This window comes from Lissotriton vulgaris, chromosome 10, assembly GCF_964263255.1.
Source record: "Lissotriton vulgaris chromosome 10, aLisVul1.2, whole genome shotgun sequence".
NCBI lineage: Eukaryota > Metazoa > Chordata > Amphibia > Caudata > Salamandridae > Lissotriton > Lissotriton vulgaris.
Genome location: NC_141698.1, coordinates 111,645,792 through 111,673,355, shown reverse-complemented (window position 1 = coordinate 111,673,355; position 27,564 = coordinate 111,645,792). Strand labels below are relative to the sequence as shown.

The following is a 27,564-nucleotide window of genomic DNA, read 5'->3' as shown; positions in this document are numbered from 1 at the left end:
TTCCTGCTCGTAGCCCCTAGCTCCCCTTTCCAGTGTTTAGACCCAACCCTTCAAAAAAAAAACATGCATCCCTCCAGCCATCATCCCCCCTTCAGATCCCTCCCTCCCTCCCCTACCTTCCTGCCCTTGTCCACCACCCCCTCCCCCCATCAACAATCAGAGGCAATCTGGCCAACCAGAGCCTGAGTGATGGCTCTTGAACAAACTCACCACCAGCTCTACCCCATCCAACGCACAAAGGTTAAAAAATTTTTTTTTTAATAGGGCAGGAATAGTGTTATAAAAATTATGATTGAAAATAGCACATTAACCCCTGGCCCTACAGGTTTTCCTGCTGAATTCTTCAAGAAAACAGCGGATCTCCTTGCTCGCCACCTTCTGGCACTGTTTGAGGGTGCAGCCCAGGAGGGTATGCTACCTCCTGACTTGCGTATGGCCACAATTATCCCGATATATAAGGCAGGTAAGCCCCCGGAGAATTGCGCGTCGTACCGCCCCATATTGCTTCTCAATGTGGAGGTTAAACTCCTAGCAACAATTTTAGCCCTTAGATTACGGCGGGTGATCCCTAACCTAGTCCATTTAGATCAGACCAGCTTTTTGCCAGATAGGGCAACCAGACTGAATCTCAGAAGGCCCACAACTGGTTGATGGAAGTGCATGCTCATCAGGACCCCCACTTGTTTTTATCCCTAGACACTGAAAAAGGCATTTGATGCGGTACACTGGCCCTTCCTTGAAGGAGTGTTGTCCAGGTTCGGGTTCGGACCCAAGTTTAAGGCGTGGGTACGGCTGTTGTACACGAATCCAAGAGCTAGAGTTAAAGTCAACGGGGTGTTATCTGAGGATTTCCCTATAAGAAGGGAAACCCGACTGGAGTGCCCCCTGTCCCCGTTGCTCTTTGCCCTAACCATAGAGATGGTGGCATGCGAGATTAGAGAGAGCAAGGATATCCGGGGCTTTAGGATCGACCAGTCTGACTCCAATGAAGAAAAAATATCGTATGCGGACGACGTTTTACTGTATGTTACTCACCCTGTCACCACAATCCCGGCCTTGTTTGCAGTACGGGGCCGTTATGGTGCCCATGCCGGCTATCAGATTAACTGGCATAAATCCATCCTCTACGACCCCCGGGGGGGAGAGGACTGGTCCTACCTGCCTGGGACGCTGAGAATTACGGACAAGGGGTTTGTGTATTTGGGGGTGTATATGACACTAGATAGAAACCTCTCCTACAGGAGGAACGTTCATCAGGTGTTGGATAATTTTGCAGAGGATGCTGCTAGATGGAAGGTGCTCCCTCTCACGATTTTGGGCCGTGCAGCCATGTTTAAAATGATAACATTACCGAGGTTTTTGTACACCCTTCAGAAGGAATACTTCCCGCTCCCCCGCCAGGTTTTTAATGATGTACATGCTGAGTTGAGATCCTTGTTGTGGCTAGGGAAACAGTCCAGGGTAGCACTGGGGACCCTGCAGTGGAATCAGACCCCGATATGGCACTGTACTTGGCTGAAGGAGCTGCACAAGCTGCGTGGGTTCCAACGGTGGGATGATATTGGTATTTCCACACTGGGGGACCTGGTGAAGAGGGGGGAGCTAAAGCCTTTCTAAGCTTTGAGGGTGGAATTTGGGCTGCATCACACTCAGTACTATCGATATGCGCAGCTGCGACACGCATCGTGGGCGTAGAAGACGCTAGTGGGGCCCTTGCCGGAGTATGCACCATTGGAGGGATGATTGCTACAGCAACACATTCCGTGCAAGGCAGTCTCCCGGACATATAAAACATTGATCAATAATATACCAGATGGACTTGTAAAACGTAGAGAATCATAGGAGCGGGATGTGGGGGAGATGGATACGGTGGATTGGGATACGGCCCTGATGCACCCAAGCTAAGTGGCAATTAAGTCCCGCCTCCGGCTTATTCAGTTTAAGATCTTGCACAGGTCCTATTACGATAGGGTATGCCTACATCGCATAGGAAGGGCCGGAGACACAGGGTGCCTAAGATGTGGACAGGAGAGGGGGGATTTCTACCACATTATCTGGCAGTGTACCAACATACAGCAGTACTGGGCAGAGGTCTTGAGGGAGTTGAGCGAGGTTGTGGAGGTCACCCTACCACTGGATCCCACATTGGTCCTGCTAGGTATTACGAATGATATTGACTTGAGCCGCCCACTCCTGATCTTCGTAGTTCTGGCTTTGGTGGTAGTTAAGAGAGTTGTGACGAAGGCATGGGGGGCTCCCGCCCCGCCAGGGACTGATGAATGGAGAAGGGGGATGGACCTGTACATGGCCGCAGAGAGGACTACATATAAGGTGAGGGCGTGCCCGAAGAAGTTTAATAGGGTGTGGGGGAAGTGGCGCAGATATCATGGATTGGATGGAGGACTGTGAACCAGGGGGGAAGGAAGCTTGGCTACTTCTGTCTGGGAGCGGATTTTTCTGGGATTGTACTTTAATGCCTTGTGAAATAATGGAGAAACAATGTGCCGCCGGACAGAAATGAGGCTGAACATATGATTTTGGGAGAGGGGGAGGAAGGGAGGGAGACGAAGGGTGGTGGTTAATGGTCTTCTGTGACATGCCAGTTGTGTTTAAGCATTGTAAAAAATAAAAATATTAAAAGCCCCACCCCCCAGGCCCCTTAAGGCCTTGCTGGGTGCACCCCAAATCATTCTCCTCCATCTTGTGAGTTGCAGCCTACCTGTGTCCAGATTGCAGTGAGCAGCGTCCAGGAAGTGGTAAGGAGACAGACTAGTGCTGTCTCTTCCCAAGACAAAAAGTTGTTTAAAAAAAGATTTTCACTTTCTGTGTTTACTGTCTATAACTGTGGTTGTTACAGTTAAAATTGTAGTTTTAGCCTGCCTGTAATTGCATATTTTATCACCTGTGTTGTGTTTTAAATTTGTGGTTTTCCCTGCCGATGATTGCCTCCATTTAGTGTGTTCAATTGTGGGATTTGCAGTCCAACCTCTGTAGTTTGTCCCTCTCATTCATTGGTGACAAATCTGTTTTCCCTCCAAATTTCTCCTTTGCTCTGTGCTAAGACCTGTATGTTAAAACAGTCCACTCCCAGCCACCATTTTGTGTTAACAAGCCAGTGAAACCAGCCCCCCTGCCTCCCCCCCCCAGAGGGTGCTTCTGTGAGCTGTTTAAACTGTGTTTTACTAGGGCCTGTGCACTTAGTTTTTTGGCCAGCAGGGGGAGTAAAGTTTTATTCAAACAGTATTGTTAGATTTCGAGTTAGTGAGGCCCTTACCTGCTGAAGTCCGAAGTGTGGATTGAGCCTGTCTGTCTCCTAGGAGATTCTGAACAGGAGAAGCAGTTTCCAACTCCCTGGCCAACAAACCTTGTCTGGGGTCGCTGGGACCTTATATGGTCTGTTAGTGGTTGGTACATGTCTACACTGATTGGTGGTTGTATCTGGTGTTTCTATTGGATTAGGGTTAATGTCCTTATTGGTTGGGTATTTAAGGGTTCTGATTGGTTTCTGGGTCTGTGATTCAATTATTGTAGGGTTAGGACTAGGTCTAGAATTTCTATTGGAAGTAGGTACTAGGGCTTCCTATGTTATTGGTTGTTGGGAGTAGGGTGGGACTAGGGCTAGGCTTAGACCTTTAATTGGAAATAACGATTAGGGCTTCTGGTGTGATTGGTTGCTGGACTAGGTGTGGGACTTAGAGTAGGGTTAGGCTTTCTATTGGAAGTAGGGACTAAGGCTACCTGTGCCATTGGTTGCATGGACATGTTTTGGGACTACTGGTGGGGCTAGGGCCTTTATTGGACGTAGAAATCGGGGTTTTTGAACTGATTGGGTGCTTGGACTAGGGCTAAGATTGGTTGTAAGGTCCTGGCCTCCTATTGGTTCTAGATTTTAGGGCTAGTGTTGTGATTGGATAGTGTTAGGGCTAGGGTTCCCATTGGCTGAAAGGATCACTTGATTACTAGGGCTATAAAAAAGGCCATGGTTAGGGCGTCTCAGCCCAGACGTCGAGGCTAAGGGCAGAGCGGACAAGGGCAGTTGCCTGTTTGAGCCTGTTAAGGGCAGTTAAGGGCAGAGAGGACAAGGGCAGTTGCCTGTTTGAGCCTGTTAAGGGCAGTTAAGGGCAGAGAGGACAAGGGCAGTTGCCTGTTTGAGCCTGTTCGAGACTGGTCGGGACTAGGGCCAGAAATGCTGGCCTTTTTCTCATTTAGCAATACCCAGCCCACACCATCCACATCCACATCCACAAACATAGCAACACACTCACACCAAATGTACACCACGCACAACACTATGCACAGATTAATGTACCAGCCTGCTCTACAAACCCAAGCAAACCACATCTACATAACCTACTATCCCAACTACCACACATATCCACCATCACCTACAAACAGTACACAACTCTATTCTATACCACTAACCAATGCACTCATCACTAACACAACACCAATCAACGCCATACATAACTACATCTCATTCAGACACACTCTCCCTGCTGTAATTACACCAAACAGACCTTCCATCAGTTGTCCAACAAACACCCTCTGCTCCCTTCTACCATAATACCACTAATGCACAACACACACACTGCACATCACCACACTTTGTAACTCTTGCAACACATATACTTTCAATGTAATTATGGATCTACATATTTATCACTTTCTTCTAATTTAGCATTTCCAATGCACTACCCTATTTCTCAGCCTATACTTCGCTCAATATATCTTCTAGCCCAACCTTCTGACTCATCTCAAACTTCTTCTACTACTCCTTCCAATGCACTACCCTATCTTCCATCCTATACATCTATCAAAATAGCCTCTACATCCACTTTCTCATTTATTCCTAACCCCATACCACTACTATGATTGCCAAAATAATCCTTTCTAGACTCTCTCCTACTCTACCCCTCCTTGTATCATCTGACACCTCTTTTACTATATTGATCCCTTAAAATAAACCTTTCTAAACTCTTTCCTCTGAGTCCTCCCCTCCAATACTCCTTTTTACTCATCCAAAAGCCTCCTCCTATTGCTAAGAACTAAAAGAAAAAATTATTTCACTCTTTTATCCCTCCACTGTCCTTTTCAATCGAAATTAACAGACTAACATGTTCACTTCTCAAATTCCATATTAAACTATACTAATATACTACCCAAATAACTGAATAACATATCCACTACTCAAATTACTTTTTTTTTATACTATACTAATTTTCAACAGTAATGGGTTCCGGGGTGGCATGCTACTCCCCAGAAAAGCGATTCAACACCCATCAGGGGTAACAATTGCTATATGAATGCAAATCTTTCTTCCCCTTTTATCCCTCCTCTATCCTTCTCACTCCAAGTAACTGACTAATATCCACCACTGAAATTCATATTTCACCATATTAATTCACCACTAATCCTTTGTAGGCTTCTTGAATAGCGTGCGTCAACAAGCGCTATATAAAAACAAACCGTTGTCCTCCTCTATCCTTCTGCTATCATTCCAAATCTAAATAACTGACTAACCTATCCACCACTTAAAATGTACTTGCATGTTTCACTATACTAATTCAACACTAATCCTCTATGAGTCCCAGAGTAGCGTGTTACTCGCTGAAAAAGTGCTTTGACGCCTCGTCAGGAGTAGTAAGCGCTATATAAATGCAATTACAATACAATACAATATCCTTTAACCCCCTACCCCATTTAAGGCCTCCGAAGATTGTTCATTTCTGCATAGTAGATCATACAATATTCATAGACCATAATCTGAAGGCAGTGAGGCATAGGCTCTCCCCTATCAACATCAGTTCACTATCTAAACCCCTTCATCTCAATACTTTAGAAATTCGCTTATTTTACATTAAAAAGGGTTGGAGGCTTCAGTTTTTTGAGCTAAGCACACACAAGTACTCTTTTGCCTGTATTTCAAAGGTGAAGGTCTTGCCCTTAACAATATTCTACAAACGACCTGGGGCTAAGAGATAGGCTTCTGCGCCGTCCTCTTGAAATGGCTTTATGAGGTGTCTTAGACGCCACCTGCGCTCCACAGTGATGTGGCAAAAGTTAGGGTGAACAAAAAAAGACACATCCTTGTATTCCCTCTGGGAATCAGGGTGGGCCTTCTCAAATATTTCCTGTTGGTGCAAAAAGTTGCTGAACCAAAACAAAACAGCCCTGGGCCGAACTTCAATGGTGTTACCTGGATTAACTAGTTTGCTGAGCATTAAAGGGAACCTGTGCACCCTCTGGACTTCAGATTCCCAGTTCCAAGCTGAAAGCTCAGGAAAGGCACTTTTGAGAAAATCCATAGTGTAGGACCTGATGTCACCGACTTCAGCCCCTTCTTTAATCCCTAGGAAGCGCTAATTATTCAGTCTTTGATGGTTTTCAAAGTCTTTTATCTTCCACATAATATCAGTCAGTTGGTACCCCTGGCATTCGACCTACCCCTCAATGCCCCGACGTCAGCTTCCACAATTGTTGTTCTTCCTTCAGTGATATTGAGTTTATCCCCTATTTCCGTCCAAGACTTACCAACTGTTTTAATGGCACTTCGGAGTTGCTTTGTTGCCAGCCTAGCCCTTCTGTTCTCGGCTAGGAGCTGTTTTATGGAGGCATAAATTAATTCCAAAGAAGGACTTCTAGTTTCAGCTCCAGCCAGATGCTGAAAAGCCTCTTTAGACATCAAAGGGGGCCTTGTTTGATGATACAGTTTGGTGTCTGAATAGTCGTATCTTAAAGCCGCCGTGGGTGCTTGTAATTCTTTACCGCTATGTAAGCTCGTATTCCCTTTTGAGCTCTTATGGCATTTTGAACGTTTCAAAATCATCTCTTGTGCAAAGAATAAGCTGACGTCTGATCAAGGGACACTGAGTTTATCGTCCCTTGACACAGAAAAAGACCCAGCAGACTCTGAGCCTTTTGTCAGAGAGTAGGATTTATCACCTCCTTCATAAGTGACATCCAAAGCCCTGCATGTACTACCCTGTACCTTGCTGACCATCTTATAAAAAGGGCTATACCGGTCTTCTTTATGGGTTAAAGAAGTCTGTCCCATAAGCTGGGCACTTTAAAGAACGTTTCTGGGCTGACCAAGCCCATTTTCCACCCGATTTTGAGGATTTTTATTCAGCTGATTAAAGTTGGCCAGGGCAAACTGTAGCCTGTCCCCAAAGACTCGGATAATCTGTTTGAGGCAGATGAGCTGTAGATAATATGCTTTAGCATAGATCACCATCTAGCGGTGGGTCCAGATGTTTGCACTTTGTTTTCCTTCAAAGAAGTCTTTGTAGTCACGAGGTAGTTGACTCCTCCTTCAGGTGATGGTGCGCATGGCCATCGACTCCATCCCCAGATTGTTTTTTTCCACCATCGGGTTCGGATGTGTATTGCTGTTCTCCGGTTTGGTGTCGTTTTCAAACCCCCTCGACGCCTAATCCTCTTCCCTCAAGGTATTGCCTATCGATCGTGATTCCCCATTCGACCTAATCGTTCCAACTGAGAAAAACCTCAAACGGGCTAGCTTCTTGTTCCTCAGGTCGTTCTGCTCCAGAACCCTTTCAGGGGCTGCTGTTCCCTTATATCCCAAGGTATGACAGAGTCGGAGGCCAGCCCTGATCCGAGTTGTCCAACCTATCTGAGCCCTCTGGGCCCTCTTCAACCAGCGTGATCCATTTGTCCACAGGTACTACATCAGAGGAAGGAATAGACTCACAGGGCGGCGCAATTAAGAATTCGGTGATTATAGGCAGAGGGGGGTACAAAGATGCTGGACCTCGCATGACCGAAGCGGTGTTGACCCCAAAGTCATTGACTTCCTCACAACTCATCCCAGTTGATCCGCCTTAACCTTTCTATGTGCCCCCTCAGCTTTTCTGGTACATTTTTATCAGGCCCGAAGCCAGAGTCTGAACCCCTCCCTGCTACCGCATTGCCCACATGATCCTAGTTTGGTCCTGCTTCTGTCATCTGCCCGTTCGAGATCCTCCTGTGGCCACCTCCACCTTATTGCAGATCACTCTGGAGCTCTTCAGGGCCTTATCTGCACTTCTGACTACTGCAGTCGCGCCTTTTGTCCTGGTCCAACATCAGCAGTGAAAGCCAGCAGCTCAGTGTCTATCCCAGCCAGCACACTCCCAGAGCACCTCACCGATGCAGCCTCTCGTCCTGAGCTCGACCACCAGCAAAATCACAGCGTTAGCCCTGACCAGAGCTCCGATATAACGAGCCGCCAAAGGTTCATATGCATCTCTTACTTCAGCTCAGGCCCTGCCTCCACGCACTCCACTCGACCAGCTGGTGTTTGCACAGAACTAGATAAAGACTCACATGCCGCACTCTCACACAATCACCATCTTGCCTCCTCCAGATGCCAATCTTCTTAATGTTCTTCCTGAAGGTGTGTCAGGAGAAGGTCCCTGGGGTGGGGGGCAAGGAAAGTTAAGGGTCATGGACCTTTGTTCTGACCAAAAAAGCTGAGTACTACTGTCATGGTTTGCCAGTACATGTTGTGCCCAGGTCAAAAAGGATTTGTTTGTTGGGCCCAATGCCATGTTGGGAAGATGATAGAGTGTAGAATACTCTGTGCATAGGGTAGTACCCTGTGACTTGGAGGCAAAGGTTTAAGGTAAATGATGTTATATAAGGTATTTGTTGACACGGTTGTGATGGAGTGGCACCCTGTGCCCCAAAGTGGGAAATTGTTTCCAAAAAGAACAGAGCCATAGGGAACTTGTTCGTTCCCGACCCTAAAAGGCAGTGGAACCAGAACTGGAGAGAAACATCCACAATTTACTTTGGATACCCTAATCCACCACACTCTAAATGACCTGAATAAGTATTGTGCTTTGTTCTATAGACCTCTGCCCATCTGCTATAGCATTAGGAAATGTAGCAGAACATGATGTCCCTTAGGTTATACTCTCTGTATTTGTTCTATGTCTTCAAGTACTGAAGCAACACTACAACCACAGCTTTACAACCACAGGATAATTAGAAAAAACAAAAAAGCTAAATATTATTGGTATAACAATACAACGATGATAACACACCTCTGCCATAATACTCAACAATGGTAAAATAACACATCACTAAAACCCTACAACTATAACATTACAACTACAGTATTTCAAGTACATCACTTAAATGCTAAACCTCAACACCAAAATGTTTTGTTGATGCTTATTTGAAGATGTGTATTGTATTGTAATTGCTTTTATTTAGCGCTCACTCCCCCTGACGAGGCATGAAGCACATTATGGTGAGTAGCATGCTACTCTTGAACCCATGGTTGATTGTTAATACAGTGGTTATTGATTATCGGGATTAGTCTTGGCCTCTCAATATAAACCATTCAGCCCGTATACTCCAGGTTCTTTGAGATACATTTAAGTGATAGGGATCAGGTGGTACCATTAGTAGGGGCTATGTGAGTTTTTGCACTTGTGGTGGGATGAACGGCTAGCCTAGAGGGGATTTGGTATAGTTATGCTGCAGGCATATGGTTTCAAAGAAGTTGAGATTGTGATCCATGAAATGAGGCACAGACAATGTGCTGAAATACAATAAAAGAGATTAAGGCAGACAGACAGTCAACTTAGACAGAAGACATGCAGAAGTGGGAAGTTAAGGAGAGAGGCATTCGATAAAAAGAAGGGAGAAGGAAATAATTGATAGTTTAAGTTAATATCAGTTTTTCATGCAGGTTTTAGGTATATAGTGAGAGGAGGCTTTTTGAGATAGCACTCACTCTGAGAAATATCAGTGTAAATAATCATATAAAAAGCACAAAGGTACAATTATTTGAAAAAATGAGGTTTGGCCTCGACCATGAAATGCATCTGAGAAGTCCCCGGCTGGGAATTGATTCTTGCCCCTGAATCTCCATGAAGTCCGAAGAATTCTAGTGAACACTGACAATGCTCTTGCATACCAAAGAACCACTCGGTTTTAAAAGATTTATTAAAGAGCGAAAAAATAGAGTTATTCTCAATTTGAAAATGACCCAAGGAGATATATCAGAGATGTAACCTATCCGTCTATTTCTTCACTCACTTCGCAGCACCCACTCCTCACTCATCCTTCAGGAGCAGATACCTTGTTTCATTGAGAAGTGTGGCTCGATGGTTAGAGCGGCAGACCCTGATGCAGAGGTCTAGCCCGGGACCATGGTTCAATTCCCCGCCTCGGCGTGTCTTGGGCTCAAAATTCCACGGACCTGATAATTCTCGCCTCGGTGCCTATTCCAATCATGGAGTCCCACTCTGCAACTCTGGGCAATAGCTTGCTTAATCTCCACAACGGCCCCCACAACGCTAAGGATGCCTGGCCTCCACCTTGGGGGTGCCCAGGAGTGGACGCCTCACAGGGAAAGCCAGGATTAAGCATGGGCGAATTTTGCGAATCTGGCGTTCGCAAATACGCAAAATCTGCGAACTCTCGCAAATTTGTGGATTTTATTTTTGTGTTCGCAAGGGTTTCTGCCAGTTCGCGAGGGTTTTGTACCAGTTCGCAATTGTGAACTTACTTATCGTCTCGCAACGGTCGCAACTTTGTTGTTTCTACTTCTGGTTCATCATCACAGGTTCACAGCACCCTCTGTTTCACCACTGCCACCCTCTGATTCACCCATGCCACCCTCTGGTACATCACTGCCACCCTCTGATTCATCACTGTAGATTATGGGGGGGGAAAGCAAGTACACCTGCCCTGCTTCAACTGACATGAATTCATTTGGGGTTGATTAATGTGTCACTGAATTTAATCTTCCTGTCTGGCACCTGCTTCCTTATCTGTAATTTGCTTTCTGTTGAAGTGCAATTTTTTTCCCAGGACCTTTGTGGCCTACTTGTAGCTATTCTATGAGCCTGCTGTGAGGGTCAGAGCAGGGTCATAGAATAGTTGCAAGTAGGCAACTGATCTCGGGAGGGGCCCCACAGGAAGCACTACAGGGATGGTTACTAATGATGAGTTTGAACTTTTGCACCTGCGGAGTGCTTTCAGTTTTGCAAAACTCGTTTTTCTGCAGAACAGCAACTGTAATGCCCCAAACAAACGTAGGCAACTGAGCTCTGGAGGGGCCCCTCAGGAAGCACTACAGGGAATGGTTACTAATGATGAGTGAACTTTTGCACCTGCTGAGTGCTTTCAGTTTTGCAAAACTCGTTTTTCTGCAGAACAGCAACTGTAATGCCCCAAACAAACTTACTTGTGAAAGTTGATGTCTAATCCAAAAGTGATCCAAAGAAAGTAAAAAAGGCCTCAAATCCAAAAAAGTGCAGGCAAATGTCAACCTGAGGAGTTATTCTGATAAAAATCATCATTTTCAGAAGGTTTATGCTGCTTGCTGGTGGATTTCTTGTGCAGAATTGCAAATTTTGTAATTTTGCGAGTGCGAGATTGTTGCTGCCCGCCCCATCTACATGTTCGCAATTGCGAACTCTCGCGATGCGTCGCCAAACTTCCTGCGGGATCCCGCAGCAAGATGCAAAATGGCGCAGCACTCGCAAAATATTGAGAAAAACAACTTGGCAAATGCTGAATGACGGTAAGTGAACGCCGCACGGCGCAATATTGTATCACCAAGCAAAAAAATCCGCTGCGTGCGGATTTTCGGTAAATTCGCGAGAGTTCGCGGATTGCGAATTTACTGAAAATCGCAAAATCCGCGAGCGGAACGGATTTTCCGCCCATGCTTAGCTAGGATGGGTTCCACAGCGGTATTCGTACAAGCACCTTGAGACCCCTGCGTGTGAGTAGTGCGCTATACAAGTATCAATTTATGTATCGTTGTTTCATCTGATCCTAACATTGCAGTAGCAATAAAAATGGGATGGGTTCGCTTTTCCACCTATTACTCGGTTGTTGGTATACCTTAGCATTAGGGAGAACTAGGTATAATAGCTGTGACACACTCTTGGTTCAGAGTTTAAGGTTAAACAAGATGTTGAGGTCATCTCACCATCCTTGTGTGAGAAAAGGGTGGCGGAGGAGCCAATGGAAGGGCTCTAGACCCATCGGTAACCAGGGTTCATGTGCCAGTGGGATGTGCTACTAGTCAAAGACCCAGGTCTTTCCTGGATCATTCCTGCTTGTACAGACTAGAACAAGTTAATTGAATGATTTTCTGTGTGGGCATAATCTTTGCAATTTTAAGTACTGTCCTCACTGGTACTAGGTGTCATTTGATTTCAACAGTCTTACATGTGTCATGTGTTTTGTTTTACAGTATAACTGAAGAAAAGGTGAGGCCCTATTTTCCACTTGAGAGGTGAGCACACATGTGTTTGGCAGTTTTGCTTTGTATTGTGTTGTTAGGTTATGTTGTTTGCTTTTATATGGCACAAATAGGCAATTTGACTGGCTCTTCATAGCAGCCGCGGCCCGTGCAGGTAAGAGCGGTGAGGCAGTAGGGCCGGGTGGGGTGGATTTCGACAGACAACAACAAGAGAAAATTAATTATTTATTTAATTTCCCATCGTCCGTCGAAATCCCCCCACACCTGGTCCCACCGCTCTTACCTGCATGGGCCGCGGCTGCTTCATAGTGCATTCAGAAGTCACTGTGACCATGTACGATTGAGTCTGTTCAGTGGGTTTGTCCTAATTTTTCTACCTTGCTGTGGATTTGTTTGGGTGGCTTTTCTGTGTTTGGATGAGTGTGCCATAGGAATTTGCCCTTTATCTTGAATATTGGCCATTTGATAACTTTTCTGGATTTCTTTCCAGAACACTGCCTGGAAATGGGTTCTCAAGAACCACTGACTCTAAGGACATATTCACGCAGGCTGAATTACCGCATTAACAACTTTGCATTGATATCTAAAATATAAATTCAAGCAAAGGGATGCTAGAAGTTAAAATATATGGTGATTCTAACACATAGTGCTGGTTCTGCTGGGTTGTTTCATTAGCAGGTGTCCTTTTGCAGCTGTGTTCAGTGTGAGAGGCCGGATTGCCTGATCAATGTTTTCTGTTGTGCAGGGAGTCTTGCGTGGTTTCAGGGATGATATGGTACATGTTGTTCCCATAAGTGACGTGTTCATAAAAAAATAACAATCACGGCCTTCCGGCACACTGGGAAAACGCCTGGTACCCGGTGCGGCCAGGCTGGCCCGGATGACAATCATGGGGAGCACAAAGTCAGCAAAAATTGGAACTATAAGAACAGTGGAAGAAAAATACCTCAGACAAATGCACAGTGCAAGGGTAAAGATCATTTCAGGTTTAAGTAGGAGTTAAGGAAATATTTAGTCAAACAGTGTTAGAACAGTTGTCAGGTATAGGGATACTCTATTGATTAGAGTATAGAAAGGATATACAGTTTATGCGCATGAGTACAGGATTAGGCAAAGGATAAGCAAAATGAAAAAGTATAATTAGGGTTAAGGAAAGAAAAGAAGCCCAGGGTATCACACTCATTCGTAAAAAAAAAAAAAAAAAATCTACAAAAAGTCACATTAAAATTATACATATCAAGTAACATGTTAAACACAGCACACCGCAATTGAGAGTAATCTCGAAATGATTTTAGACCCCAGATAAACATATGGAAGTGTGCACATGAGGGAGTGAGCGGGATGTTGCATGTTATTGTCAGAGGCAGTGGCGTAATTAACAAGCATTGGAAAAGCCAATACTTTTAACGCCTGTGCGAGATATGTTGTCTTTCTCAATGTTTTTTTACATATTGCACAGAAGAGATCAACAAAACCCAGCCACCAGAAGGGGGACAGGGGTGGGGCACAACAAAGTACAGACAGCTAGAGGAGGCCAATGGGCTGGGGATGAAACCACGGACAGCCATAGTGTGAGGGAAGAAACAACGACAGCAGCAGGAGGGTGGTTGCAAATTAACACAAGGGAGGGACCAGTAACAGCAGGAGAAGGGTGGGGCTTAGGGAGACGGACTGCCAACACATGCACTCTACAAGAGTGAATGCAAAAATGTTATAAAAGAGTCCTGCAGGAGACTGCGGTCAGTGGAAGGACACTGACTGCAGACAGGAAGCTATACTTGGCCCACGCTCCATAGCAGACACACACACAAAGCCCCAGGAGGAAGCGGAGGCTAGGAGAAAGCGCTGACCAATAAGAAGCAAGGAAACAAGAATGGCGTCAGAGCCAACCAATGTTAATTAATGGGGGAGGCACTAAGTTTGTTTTAAGCTTTTTTTTTTTGTTTACAAGAGATTTTGCAAGAACAGTGCAAGCACATCTTATCACCCAAGTGCAAAATGTGATGAGGGGCCCCGAAATCTCCCTCACTCTCAAATATGCATTGGTCATGAGCTGAATCAGTGTCCTCTGTAGAGTTGGGAGCCTCCATGTGCTGCAGGGGCCTACATTACACCGCGGTCAGAGGACTTATATAGTTGAATGTTGCAGTGTTTTCTTCAGGATCGTAATAAAGGTCCCAGCAGCTCATGCTGGGCATGGGGACCCCAGCTCCTCAGGAGGCCCCCATTTAGTCCAAGGCCAATGAATATTTGTGTGATGTGGGAGACTACGGGGCCCCTCCTCACATTCAAAAGGGTTGCATCATTTTGTGTTATGCCACTGGTTTCCTGTGAATTCTTACTGAATTTCAAGTGTCTGATCAACAATACTTTTTCCAAGTGTCAAAACTGTTGGTAGTCTGAGAAAACGTTGATTGCTTTCCTGTGAGCTCCTGAGTTAACTGACAACCAGGTTCCAATCCTGGCCTCAGCTCAACATCCTGTGATTCTGGGCAGATCACTGAAATTCCCTGTTAATAAGAATGTGTAATTTCTGCTTCTAATGTAAATCTCTCTTATGTCCTTGGGGTGAGTTTGTGTTTTACAAAACTGCAAACAATAAAAAAAAATGTAGAACACAGAAGCGTGGATTTCCCCTATACAGTTGCCAACACAAAGACATTCAATTGGTTCAGATTGACACTTGCAGGTGATTATGTGTAGATTCTTCATAGTGGTAAGAATCCTTCAGAGTTGATGGACGTGTGTTGTGTCACCTGCAGGGTTTTGCAAGGCATGTTTAAGCTTTGTAAGGATCTCTTTGGGGTCACAGTCCTTTCGGCTGATGGGGCTGCAGAAGTCTGGCATCCTGACGTTCGCTTCTTCACCGTCTGGGATGAAAAAGGTGATTCTGCTGACAGTCATAGCTAGCACCTTGTACCCTGTGTAAGTTGGCTTCGCGAATGTGTTTCATGCTACTTGTCTCTCTTTAATGTACTTCGTTTACTATTGGAAGAGTTAAATCCTGAGCAGGAGTTTACACGTCATAGGTTTGTAAGGATCCAAGACACAGTCACCAGCTGGTCACCACAAGTTTTGTTTCTCTTCAGGCCACTCTATGACTGATACCTTATACACAGGGCTGTTGGAGTTAGTTGGCAGGGGAGGTCCAAATTATGTGACTGGAGGCCAATTTATGTGGCAGGGAGGACCACATTTTGTGGCTAGAAAAGCCCAATTATGTGGCATAATACAGCACATTCTTTGATAGTATTGATACAGATATACGACGGAATCATGCATGCCATTACCACGCGTGCCTTTACAATGCGTTCATTACAACACATATGCCTTTAACACACAACATCTTGCCACTCGTATCCCGTTACCGCGCATGCCTTTTCAACGAAAAAGTAAAAATTTAGCAGGTAATTATAAAGCTATATTGGGGGCTATATTTGGAAGGCAAGGGTATTTTTAGGCTTTGAAGTGGGTAAGAGTATTTGGGTGGCAAGGGTATTTTTAGGGTTTAGGGTGGGTAAGGGTATTTGGGTGGCAAAGGTATTTTTAGGGTTTAGGGAGAATGAGGATATTTAGGTGGCAAGTGTATTTTGGGAGTGGGTAAAAGTATTTGGGTGGCAAGGTAATTTTTAGAGTGGGGGAGGGTATTTGGGTGGCAAGGGTATTTTTAGGGTTTAGGGTGGTTAGGTGTATTGGCAAGGGTATTTTTTAGAGTATATGGTGGATAGGGGTGTATAAGTGGCAAGGGTATTTTTTTGTTTTTACGGTTTGTGAGGGTATTTGCGTGGCAAGGGGATTTTCTGGTTTAGGGTGGGTATGGGTATTTGTAGGCAGGGTATTTTTAGGGTACAGGCGTTGGGGTCTATAAGGTAAGATATATACAAATATACATATATATACACAATTGCATATTTGTGAGAAAGGGGAGATTCAGAGGCCCCTCATCAAATTCTTCAGGGGTGTGATAAGATGTGCTTGCACTGTACTTGCAAAAAAATAAAAGTGTTAAACAGGCTTAGAGCCCACCCATTACTTGACATTGGTTGGCTCTGACGCCACTCTTGTTTCCTTGCTTCTTATTGGTCAGAGCTTCCCCCTGGCCTCCACTTCCTTCTGGGTTTTCGTATGTCTGTCTGCCATGGAGCGTGGACAAAGTATCGCTTCCTGTCTGCAGTAAGTGTCCGTCCACTGGCCGAAGGCTCCTGCAGGTACTCTTTTTTAACATTTTTGCATGCACTCTTGTAGAGTGCATGTGTTGACAGTCCCTCTCCCTTACCCCCACCATCTTCCCTCTGAAAATATCCTTGCCACCCAAATACCCCTACTCACCCTAAATCCTAAAAATACCCTTGCCACCCAAATACTCTTGCCACCCAAATACTCTCACCTTCCATAAACCCTAAAAATATCCTACCCACACAGTACCCTCACCCGACCATAGAAACGCCCTTGCCCAAATATATATAGATAGATAGATAGATATATGATACACTTTCCTGAAAAATGCTTACATTTTCGTTGTAAAGGTTGTGGTAAAGATATGTGTGGTAAAGGCATATGCATTGCAATGAATTTGTGGTAAAGGTATTGTGTGGTAACGGCCGCTTTGTAAAGGCTGTTACCCATTACATCAGTATATTGTCATTTTTACACCTGGGTGACACAGTCAGTGTAAAGGTTTCTCCTCAATAGTGCCAGTTTAAATGCCAAATACAGCAATAAGCAGCTGAAAGACGACCAGTTAACTTTTGCCAAGGGGCTGCCATGGCGAAGGAACACATGTTGCCATTTGTTTTGTAGCTAGAGACAATTTTTTTGTTAAAATCTGCTGATTACACAGCAGATGATGTATTATTTGGCAAATCCATAGTTATGTGGAAAACACCATAGCCACAGAATCACATAATTCCAGTGGCCCTGCCTATGCACTGAAAGGTGACCTATTTTCAGTGCTCTGCAAATAAGACTTATCTGACTTTGCTCTGGTCTCTTGTAACTTATTCTGACTGTAAGCTGGCACTCCGATGAATCTAGAAAACATCTACCATGGTCTATGCGAGTAAGGTGGCCACCAAGTAATTTTCCGATTTTAGGTCTTGCCTATTCTATGCCGTAGGGATTGATAGGCGAGATTATAGTAAGCGGTCCGAAAAGTCTACCTAGCTGCGGATCGCGTACAGTTCATGTGAGCCAGGCGCGTGCACATCAACGGCATCCACATCACACATCACACACCACCATTTGTCTGTGCCTGGGCATCAGACTTCAAAGGCTGCTGCTCCCCTGCCCCCCCAATCAGAATTCAAAGGAAGCTGCTTCCCGCCCCTCTCAGCGCAATACCAGAAAATCCTTTAAGGGCTGCGACACCTCCCTCCCTCCTTCCCCCTCTCTCCTCTTCCTCGCACAACTCGCGTTTATTTTTTTTAATTAATTTATCGCACACAGCCCCAAGGGTCTCTCCTCCCTGGTCACTGTTTAAGCACTTCCCTCTCATACTCTCACACACGCGCCCTCGCTCTCTTCCCTTACCAGTGGCTCGTCTCTCGTTTTCTTCTCATCCGTTTTTGCATCCTCGCGCTGTACCCCTTTCTAACCTTCAGCTTTTTTCTTTCTCTTCTCTTGACCACTCCTTTCAATGTCTCCATTCTTCCCTTCCTGTTTCTTTCTTTCTCGTACTCCCTGTCTCTCACACACACTTTATTCTATTTGTCTTCCCTCTTCCCGTCAACGATATATGTACAGCGCCCTCCTTTCCCTTCTGCTCTCTTATAACTTGTCAGTTGATTGGACTACAATAATTCTCTCTCGCAATTAAATAGAAGCCTATTTAATAATTCACTCTCTTGAATGGCATGGGAGGGTTTTTAACATCATGTATAGTAATTAGAGTTTGCCAAGTTTAACCCCGGCGCACAAGCGTTATTTGCCAAAAATAGAGGTGCGCATGGCCCTGAGTGGCAGGCACTCTGATGCGCAGTGAGAGGCGGGCAGGCAGACAGACAGAAAGAGGTAGACAAACAGACAGGAGGAGCGAGAGCAAGACAAATAACAACACTCCCTATAAACAGTAGATAAAAACACATCTCCGTCTGTTGCTGTTCTTGCCTTCCCCACCCCCGACCCAACCACCGTATTCATTCCTTTTTTATTTGTTTTATTTTTAATAAAGGTTTCCCCCAGTTAAGCTACTGCTGTGCCCCGTCCCTCCCCAGAGTCGCACCTTCCTGCTCTGCCATTCACTTTTCATCTTGTTCTCGCGAATTCTAGTAGTTTCATTCTTTGCCCCCACCCATCCCCCACCCACTTTCGCTCCACCTGGCTCCGCGCCCGTTCTCTAATCAAAGCCTTATTTTAAATTAATCCTCTTCTGGCTCTCTGTGTCGGAGCTCTCTCCATTTCATCCCCCTCCCACCCCCCTCTTACAACCCCCTTGTTATTGCCTTTCTTTGTAATGCGATCCGAACACATTATGCTTCGTTTCATTTATAACATGTACTGGCGAGCCATGGGCATGCTGCAGCTCCCGATTTATGTAACTGCTGCTTTCAAGCTTGTGAACAGAAGCTGCTTGGTTGCAAGTTAAATGATAAGTCAACCCCCCACACACACACAAACCCACACACAACCGCCTCTACACACACACACAACCACACACACACACAACCTCTAACACACACAACCCCCCACACACACAACCCCACACACACACCTCCACACACACACAGGCAAGCCCACACACATGCAACCCCCGACACACACAACCCCCCACACACAACCCCCCACACACAACCCCACACACACACAACCCCACACACATGCAACCCCCCCCCCCCCCACACACAACCCCACACACATGCAACCCCCCACACACAACCTCCCACACACACAACCCCACACACACAACCCCACACACACACAACCCCACACACACACCCCACCACACCCACACACACAACCCCACACACACCCAACCCCACACACACAACCCCACAAACACAGCCCCACACACACACAACCACACACACACAACCCCACACAAACACAACTACACACACACACACAACCACACACACACAACCACACACACACACAACCACAGGCACACAACCACACACACACCACACTCAACCACACACAACCACACACACAACCACACTCAACCACACACAACCACACTCAACCACACTCAACCACACTCATCCACACTCAACCACACTCATCCACACACACAACCCCACAAACACAACACACAACACCAAACACAACACACAACAACACAGACAACCCCAAACACAACACACACAACCCCACACCCACAGCCCCACACACACAACCACACACACAACCACAACCACACACACACAACAAAACACACACAACCATCTATCTATCTATCTATCTATCTATCTATCTATCTATCTATCTATCTATCTATCGCACTCACTCTATCTATCGCCCTCACTCTATCTGTCTATCTATCACACTCACTCTATCTATCGCCATCACTTTATCTATCTATCTATCTATCGCCCTCACTCTATCTATCTATCTATCTATCTATCTATCTATCTATCTATCTATCTATCTCCCTCACTCTATCTATCCCCCTCACTCTATCTATCTACCTATCGCCCTCACTCTATCTATCTATCTATCTATCTATCTATCTATCTATCGCCCTCACTCTATCTATCGCCCTCACTCTATCTATCGCCCTCACTCTATCTATCGCCCTCACTCTATCTATCGCCCTCACTCTATCTCTCTCCCTCACTCTATCTATCGCCCTCACTCTATCTATCTATCGCCCTCCCACAACATCACTCATCTCCACCACATCACTCGTCGCCACCACCACATCACTCGTCGCCACCACAACATCACTCGTCGCCACCACAACATCACTCGTCGCCACCACAACATCACTCGTCGCCACCACAACATCACTCGTCGCCACCACAACATCACTCGTCGCCACCACAACATCACTCGTCGCCACCACATCACTCGTCACCACCACAACATCACTCGTCGCCACCACAACATCACTCGTCGCCACTACAACATCACTCGTCGCCACCACAACATCACTCGTCGCCACCACAACATCACTCGTCGCCACCACAACATCACTTGTCACCACCAAAACATCAATCTGTGCAACCATTCAACGACAACTGGTTCAAATATGTTCTCTCAATGTTTCAAGCTTTATTACAAATGTCACAAAAAGATGTTAATATTTCACTTCTGTACTTGGATTTTCGTCACAATAAAATACACTGAACATAATCTTCACAAAAGTCATTTACAAAAGTTTAAGCTATTGCCATTATAAATTACAATAACTTTCATTTAAGTATTAATTACTTAAAAAAATTAAAAGCCATTGTTATTTGTAATATCAATACATCCAAGTCACGTAAATACAACACATATTGCAGTACAAATGCTATAGGTGTCACATTTGCGAAAGTTAAAACTATTGGCATTGTCAATGACAAAGCTATTAATTTAGCTATTTTCAAAACCAACACATTAATAAAAAAATTGTCATTTACAATACCAATAGCTCAAACTTTCCTAATGCGAGACCTATTGCATTGCAAATGCTTGTTATTTTATACAATGATATCTCTGTCAAGGAGAAAGAGAAGATAGTAACTGAAGCAAGCAGATGTGTTGGACAGAGGCTTGTCTTGTCACCATTGTTGTGGGATGTTCCCAGCAATAATAAGGGTGTCGCAAGACTCTTTTTTGCTTTCAAGCATAGCCATTTGTTCTTCTATGTTGTAGTTCAAGTGCGAGTGCACAAACATGTCTTTTTTACATGCTCACTGGACCACAGATTTTGTGCAGTGCCTTTATATCTGTTTGACACACAATTAATAGGGGTCTTTATTACACTCTGTACCAGTAAATCCTCTACCCATGCCTACATTAAACAACAACAGTTTCCTTCATCTCTAAAGTGTTACCTTTCTAGGGGAGGGCATCCTTTGAAATCGTAGGCTGGGCCATCGAAATTATGCGGCAGAGGAGGACCAAATAATGTAGCAGAGTTGCCTAAATTATGGGTGAAGAGAAGGCAAATCGTGGGGCGTAATGTCACATTTTGTGATAGTATTAATCCATAATGTTGTTGCTTTTACACAAATTAACACTATCTTGGCGAAGGTTTCTCATTATCTGTGCCAATTTCATACCCAAATACAGCAATAGCAAAAACAAAAGTTCCCAGTAAACCTTTGAAAAGGATTTTCCGCTGTCACCACGTTTTTAGCATTTTTTCCTAGCGTTTGTAGAAACAGTTTTTTTGTTAAAATATGCAGATTATGCAGCAGATGATGGAATATGTGATAAATCCGTAAATATGCGGAAAATGCAGCAGCTGCAAAATTGCATCATTCTAGTGGCTCTGATCTTAGATTACTCTAACTTCACTGGTCAAAGGGTTGAAGGGATTATCATAAGGAGAGCAAGAAAAGTGTAACAACAACATAATCTAGAATTTCAACATTTAGTTTCATACACGCCTATCTCTCTATACATGTGCCAATGTCCCCAAAATGTGTTTAATCATTTCAATCAGTAGCATGGCCTGCGTGTCCTCAATGATAAACATTTTTTATTTTGATTTAGTTTGTTTTTTAAACTTACATGCAGGGGCCCAAAGTTTTTCTTAGAAGCCCACTGCCGGCACAGATGAATGCTGTGTTTGCTGAATCCTGAGGCAGGCTAGTCATGATTCCACCTAGGCTTAATTTGAGCCGGTGATGTCTGGTGCGCGACACCTGCACTTAATCGTCAACACCGGCTCTTATAGCGCAAACTCAGAGCAGGAATTGGAGGGCTTTTCATGAGCACCGTTTAAGGAGATATTCATTTTTTGTAGGAACGGGGAGATTAAGTGATGTTCCCAGAATCACAGTATGTTGTGCCTAAACCAAGACTTGAACCTGGTTCCCAAGCTCCAAAGTCGACAGCTCTGTCCGTTACGCCACATCCTCTCCCGACCTGTAGGGTGAGTTCTGTTATAGGCGGCGATAATAGAAGCTGGTACAAGCTGCCTCTTGACGAGGGATCCGGCACCTATTTTTTTCACAACATAACCACTGGTTCCACCTGTTGCCTCTTTTTTCCTCCAAACTATCTTCATGTCTTTAAAACAGAGTGGCAGTTTTTTTTCCTCCCTATTTTCACCCTTTGTCACTGTTTTATTTGTTTCCTCTTTCTTTCTCCGTTTTTTTTCATCTCACAAAAATAAATACCAGCGCCCACCTCCTGTCTTCACCGGTTGAAATAAAGCACTGTAAGGAACCTTCTTGTGCTAAAGTATTTTAGAACATACCTGTTGTTTTTGACTGAAGTCCTCAATAACCCTGACGTAATACTTTCCCTGTTATTTCACTGGCTAAGTACTCTCTGGATGCCCTTTGAGCTAATGGATGTATGATGGAACCATGCACGCCTTTACCACACATGCTTTTACAACGCAGGCAATACAGCAAATGTGTTGTGATCACTCTTTGCTTTAGCGTGCAAGTTGTTACAATAATTTGCCTTATGGAAGCACTAGACTTTGGAATAGTATAATTTACTAATCCAACTCCAGTCTGTGTTATAGGGAAGGTGTTGGACTTAAAATCCAACACCAATCCAACACCGTGTTCCCTAAAGCAAGTCGCTCTAATGACTTGTGTGCTAAAGGAACGCGTGCTAAAGACGCATTCGTTGTAGTGCCCGCTTTGTAAAGTCACTGCGTGCTTGTGACTGCATGGTAAAGGCTGTTTCCTAACCTAATAGCTTGCTGCCCTAGCCAAGCATGATGTAAAGTACACATGGAGCCTTCAGTAATATTGTGTTTGTGTGCAGACTGTTGTCGTCCATATATAGAAACCCATTCAAGGGAAGTGCATTTTCTAATGTGCAGATTTTGTTACTAGCCTGGAAAATCTGCAAGATGTGGCAAATGCAGCTGCTCTACCTCAGCTTATGTGCACCAACCTAGTTATATTGTCCATTTCCGTACTTTTCTATGAGCTTGCAGTGATAGAGTAAGGTGTTACTGTATGTCTGCCATGCACCTAATTTAGGGCATTGGAGAACCATGGTACCAAATGATGAGAATTTGAATTTTACCCAAGTACTTTCCTAAAGCAAGCCCTACTAAGTTAGAAAAGTCATATTAGTTTAAAGAAATTACTCATTTTATAAGGTGGCACTAAACGCGTTCATGTGCCTAGCTTAAACCCAGCCTAAATGATGTTCTGTGTTCAGCGAAAGCCAAAGGCTCCTTAGTTTCATAAAAGTGAGATACTTAACTTTAAAAGGAGTCAGTAATGAGAAGGCATTGTATAGGGTGGAACAGATGGTCCCATCACCACACATGGTAGAACCCTTACACCCTAGGTAGTGAGATGGCACTCTTGCATCCCTTTAATGTAGCCTTTAGTGATTAGGGTAGGATGGATGATGATTTGCTCAGACAGCCTCTAGACTAGCCCTAATTGGGAGATTGAAAACTTTTAAGTGCATTTCTTGGAAGTTGAAAATGTTTTGAGCACTCAAGAGTCCCTCTATGGTTGTGGAGAATTTCTGTTCTGACACATCTTTTATCCAATGTAGAGTGGAGCGAAGCCGCTAGTGAGTTGTTATTATATCTTACTGTTTTACCAAACATTCATCGCCAGTGGTAGGAAAGGAGAGTTTTATTGAACCAGATTGTGTTTTTCTGTATTCTAGGGAATCACATTGCCTCCTTTTACCTGGACCCTTACTCTCGGCCAGAAGAGAAGAACAGTGGTGCCTGGATGTCGGAATTCCTTAGTAAGTTCAATTGTTCTTATACTTTTACCAACTCGCTTAATGTGAGCTTTCAAAGGCGGCACAGATCTTTTATAGATTCTCATTCTTGCATCCTCCATATCGAGTCATATGAAAATGTATATCAAGCATGAGACATCATCGGTGGATTTATCAGAACTAAATCCAGGAGGCATCTACAGGAACTTTAGAAATTGTTTTGCTTTGTTGCTATCCTTAGATATTGGTCCTTTCTTCTTGATGGTATCTAAGAAGAGTCATCCGTATGGAATTATGCTTTGGCTTTTTGTTGATCTACATAGGTCTTCCACTGAAGCATGTCCTTGAAGTTAGGATTCGTTATATTCATCCTTGCCTCTTTTGCAGTGTGTCAGACTATTTCAGTGTAAGGGAAAATAAATATATTGTTTCACCAGGGATATACCAGTCATTTTTAAATGCCCTTTAAATAAAAAGTGTTCATTTATAAAACCATTAGTGTCAAAGGAGACAGGCAGACTAGAATTAAAATTGCAATGCCGTTATTAAAGTCAGGCGTGCATATAGCCATGAAACTACTGACACTGAAAGGCACTAAAGGGAGGCGGGAGTTTACAAATACATTTTTCACCCAGTTCAAGTGAAAAGTTGCAAAACGGGTCATCAAAAGGTACCGTATGACGTAAAATGTTTATCTTTGGCCTGTTTTCCCCATGTAACCCGAGGTAGCCATGATGTTCTAGGAGCACATACCTAAGTAAATGCTCCAGTATGTTGAAAATAGAGGTAAATCCATTTTTTTGTGGTCACTTCTGGATTTGATCCACAGAATATAAAAAACTTCTAGGGTTAGCCGGGAATCTAAGTGAGCCTCCTGCTTGACAATATAAAGAGCATCAAAGTATCTTCTGTGTCTGGATCATATACTGTGCTTAATTTATAAAAGAATAAGTTCAGAGGCCCAAAGTTTGCTCAGAAGTCTGTTCCCAATGCTATGAAGCATCAGGAGTAATGACAACCAAGGATTTCCACTTGTGAATTCAACTCATGACACTTTCATTCCACCAGGCACTCCTGTCATCCTACTCTAGTGGGTTCTTTTCATGCGTGTTTTCTCACTTTGTCACTGGTTTTCTGTTTTCTTCTTCTTTACCCATTATCTGTATTTTTGTTTCTCTTGCTCTGGGTCAAAGGACCCGATTTATAGTTTGGCAGGGATGGTGCTCCATCTCAACAGAGCACTCTCTGCTATACTGAAGTTCCGCCCGCCTCTAAACAAGGCGGGCGGCACTTCAGCATGGGGATGGCTGAGACTACCCTGTCTCTGGTGGCCCGACAGAGTAAGGGCCATCGGAGCTTTGGCCATTTGCCCGCCCATCCAATGTAGAGTGGGTGAACAAAAGCGCAGTTTTTACTGTCCATGATATGACATGGACAGTAAAAACTGAAAAACTATCCCCACGCCATGGGAGAAAAGTCCAATAGCAAGGGGTCCATTATTTGTTTTTTTATTTTCAAAAAGAAAATCCCACTTTGGAAGTTTATTTTTTTAAATAAAAGTTTTTTTTTTTTAATTTGCTTCATGCCGCTTTCATTTTGATGGAGACGTCCGTCAAAGCTTTAATGTATTTACAGGAACAGCCATGACTGTGGTTCCTGTAAATGCAAGTGATGTCCGTTGAAATTTGTTGGGCAAGGACTACTTCAACAAAGTACTCCATCGCCCTGACGGAATATCCACCCACCAAACTCTAAACCAGGCCTATAGTCTGTTGAGGAATAATACGCCCCAGGCCCCAAAAATATGCACCTATGGGCTACACCTGCAACTACCAGCGCAAATTAAGCACTGATCATAAAGACTGAGGCTAATGTTTGATGGGAAACTTAGAGGGAAAAAACAAAGTTACAAGTGTGTATATAAAACAATATGAGGAACTGAAATTGTACGCGGACACCAGATAGTGAAAGAAAGGGTGTACTGCTGATCCTAATAATAAGTTTCTGATAACGCTTTTTTGAAAGAATCTGCATACATGTTGCCTTGGAGTAGAATTGGTACTGACATAGCACCGATTATAGCTTCAAGAACTCAGCTATTTAATGCAGCACTAGTAGGGTCTATGTTGATCTAAGGATTACAGATTACAATTCCCCTAACCCAAGTCAAAGGACCAACAGTTTAGTTTATAAAAAATAACTGTATATTTAGAAATGTTCATTAGAAAGCTTTTTAGATAATAGTGCGATTTATGTTCGCATAATATTGATTTTCACACAAATGTTCCTAGAAGTTGATACCTGTGGTCTTCTAACATGTGAGGCTTCTTTTGGATCATGCTGGCCAGCTGTCTGAGTGGCAGCACCATCTCTGCCAGCCCGTATGCGCCGGCCTGCTGCGTCCGAAGGTTTTTTTACTCCTGAAGCAGCTCTTGCCTCAATGGTGGAACCACTTCATTGAGTGCTCCACGTGCACTGGGTGTTTTCCATCAGTGGTGCTGGACATTTTTGCACTTTTCCTGTCAGGGACTGCCATGATTACATACCGGATACAGATGGAAAAGAAAGTCCTTGGACATGGCATCCAAGAGGCGGCTCTAATTAGAGCCGGCCTCCTAACAGCATCTTCGCCAACTTGACCTCCTCCAAGTGGATTTTCTCAATGAGGGAGCTGCAGCGGCTTCGTAGTTGGGCAAGCTGCCATCTCTTGCAGTCTAAATGCAATAGGAAATGCAAGAGGTGGGTAGGCTGGACTTTCAGGGTGGATGTCTCAATACTCCCACTTCTAAATGAGGCCCTTGCTGCTTTCAGCTGCTGACTTGATCCTGTTTACCTCAATAGGTGACTGGTTAAAAAGTGGACACACCAATAATTAATCTCTAACAATCTTTCTTGCACTCTTTAGCCAGGAGTCTCCTTCTCAAGCAAATTCCTGTTGCTTTCATGATTTGCAACCAGATTCCTCCTGTGGGTTCCACCCCTTCTCTGATGTCCTTCAGGGAAGTCTCAACATTGTTTCACGAGGTGCGTACGTTTTGAGATTTGTTGTTATTTGAGTAAAACTGATATTTCTGTTTTTTGTGTAATCAATTATTCATTGTTTGGAAAACGTTTGCATCCCATTTTGAAACAGATGCTTTTAAAACTGCATTGACCCTCAGCCTCAGCCATGAACTGCAGCAAGGTGGAAAAGGCAGAACAAGGTTTTTCTGATGTCACTTAAAGATATCATCAGAAAAGGAAGTTGGTGGTGGGCAAGTCAGTGGGAAAGGGCCAGGCTTGGTTTGAATCAGCAGTGCAACTCGGGTTGTAAACCGAGCATGAATGCCTGGAATCTCCTACATGGCATGTACTAATCTTGTACATGCACTGCATACTTTGCACACTTCTAAGGCACCCATGCAGACAGACATAATGACCGCAATTATATGCATCTGCACCAGTCTGGTGCCTTTCCATCGTGCTTGTGTTGTCTGTCCCCTGAGTCGGGTTGAGTCCGACCCCTGTTGTTTCCATGAAAGGGAGGA

General features: G+C 44.3%; 1 protein-coding gene across 1 annotated transcript in view; it reads left to right on the top strand.

Moving 5' to 3' along the window:
• LOC147684780 (uncharacterized) overlaps positions 1-27,564 on the top strand; it is a 286,561-nt gene that overhangs the window by 152,286 nt on the left and 106,711 nt on the right. The window contains exons 11-14 of the mRNA XM_086939730.1: positions 12,224-12,265; positions 14,995-15,116; positions 23,978-24,061; positions 26,943-27,061. Of these exons, the coding sequence (XP_086795856.1) occupies positions 12,224-12,265; positions 14,995-15,116; positions 23,978-24,061; positions 26,943-27,061 (367 nt within the window). The remainder of the gene's footprint in view (positions 1-12,223; positions 12,266-14,994; positions 15,117-23,977; positions 24,062-26,942; positions 27,062-27,564) is intronic.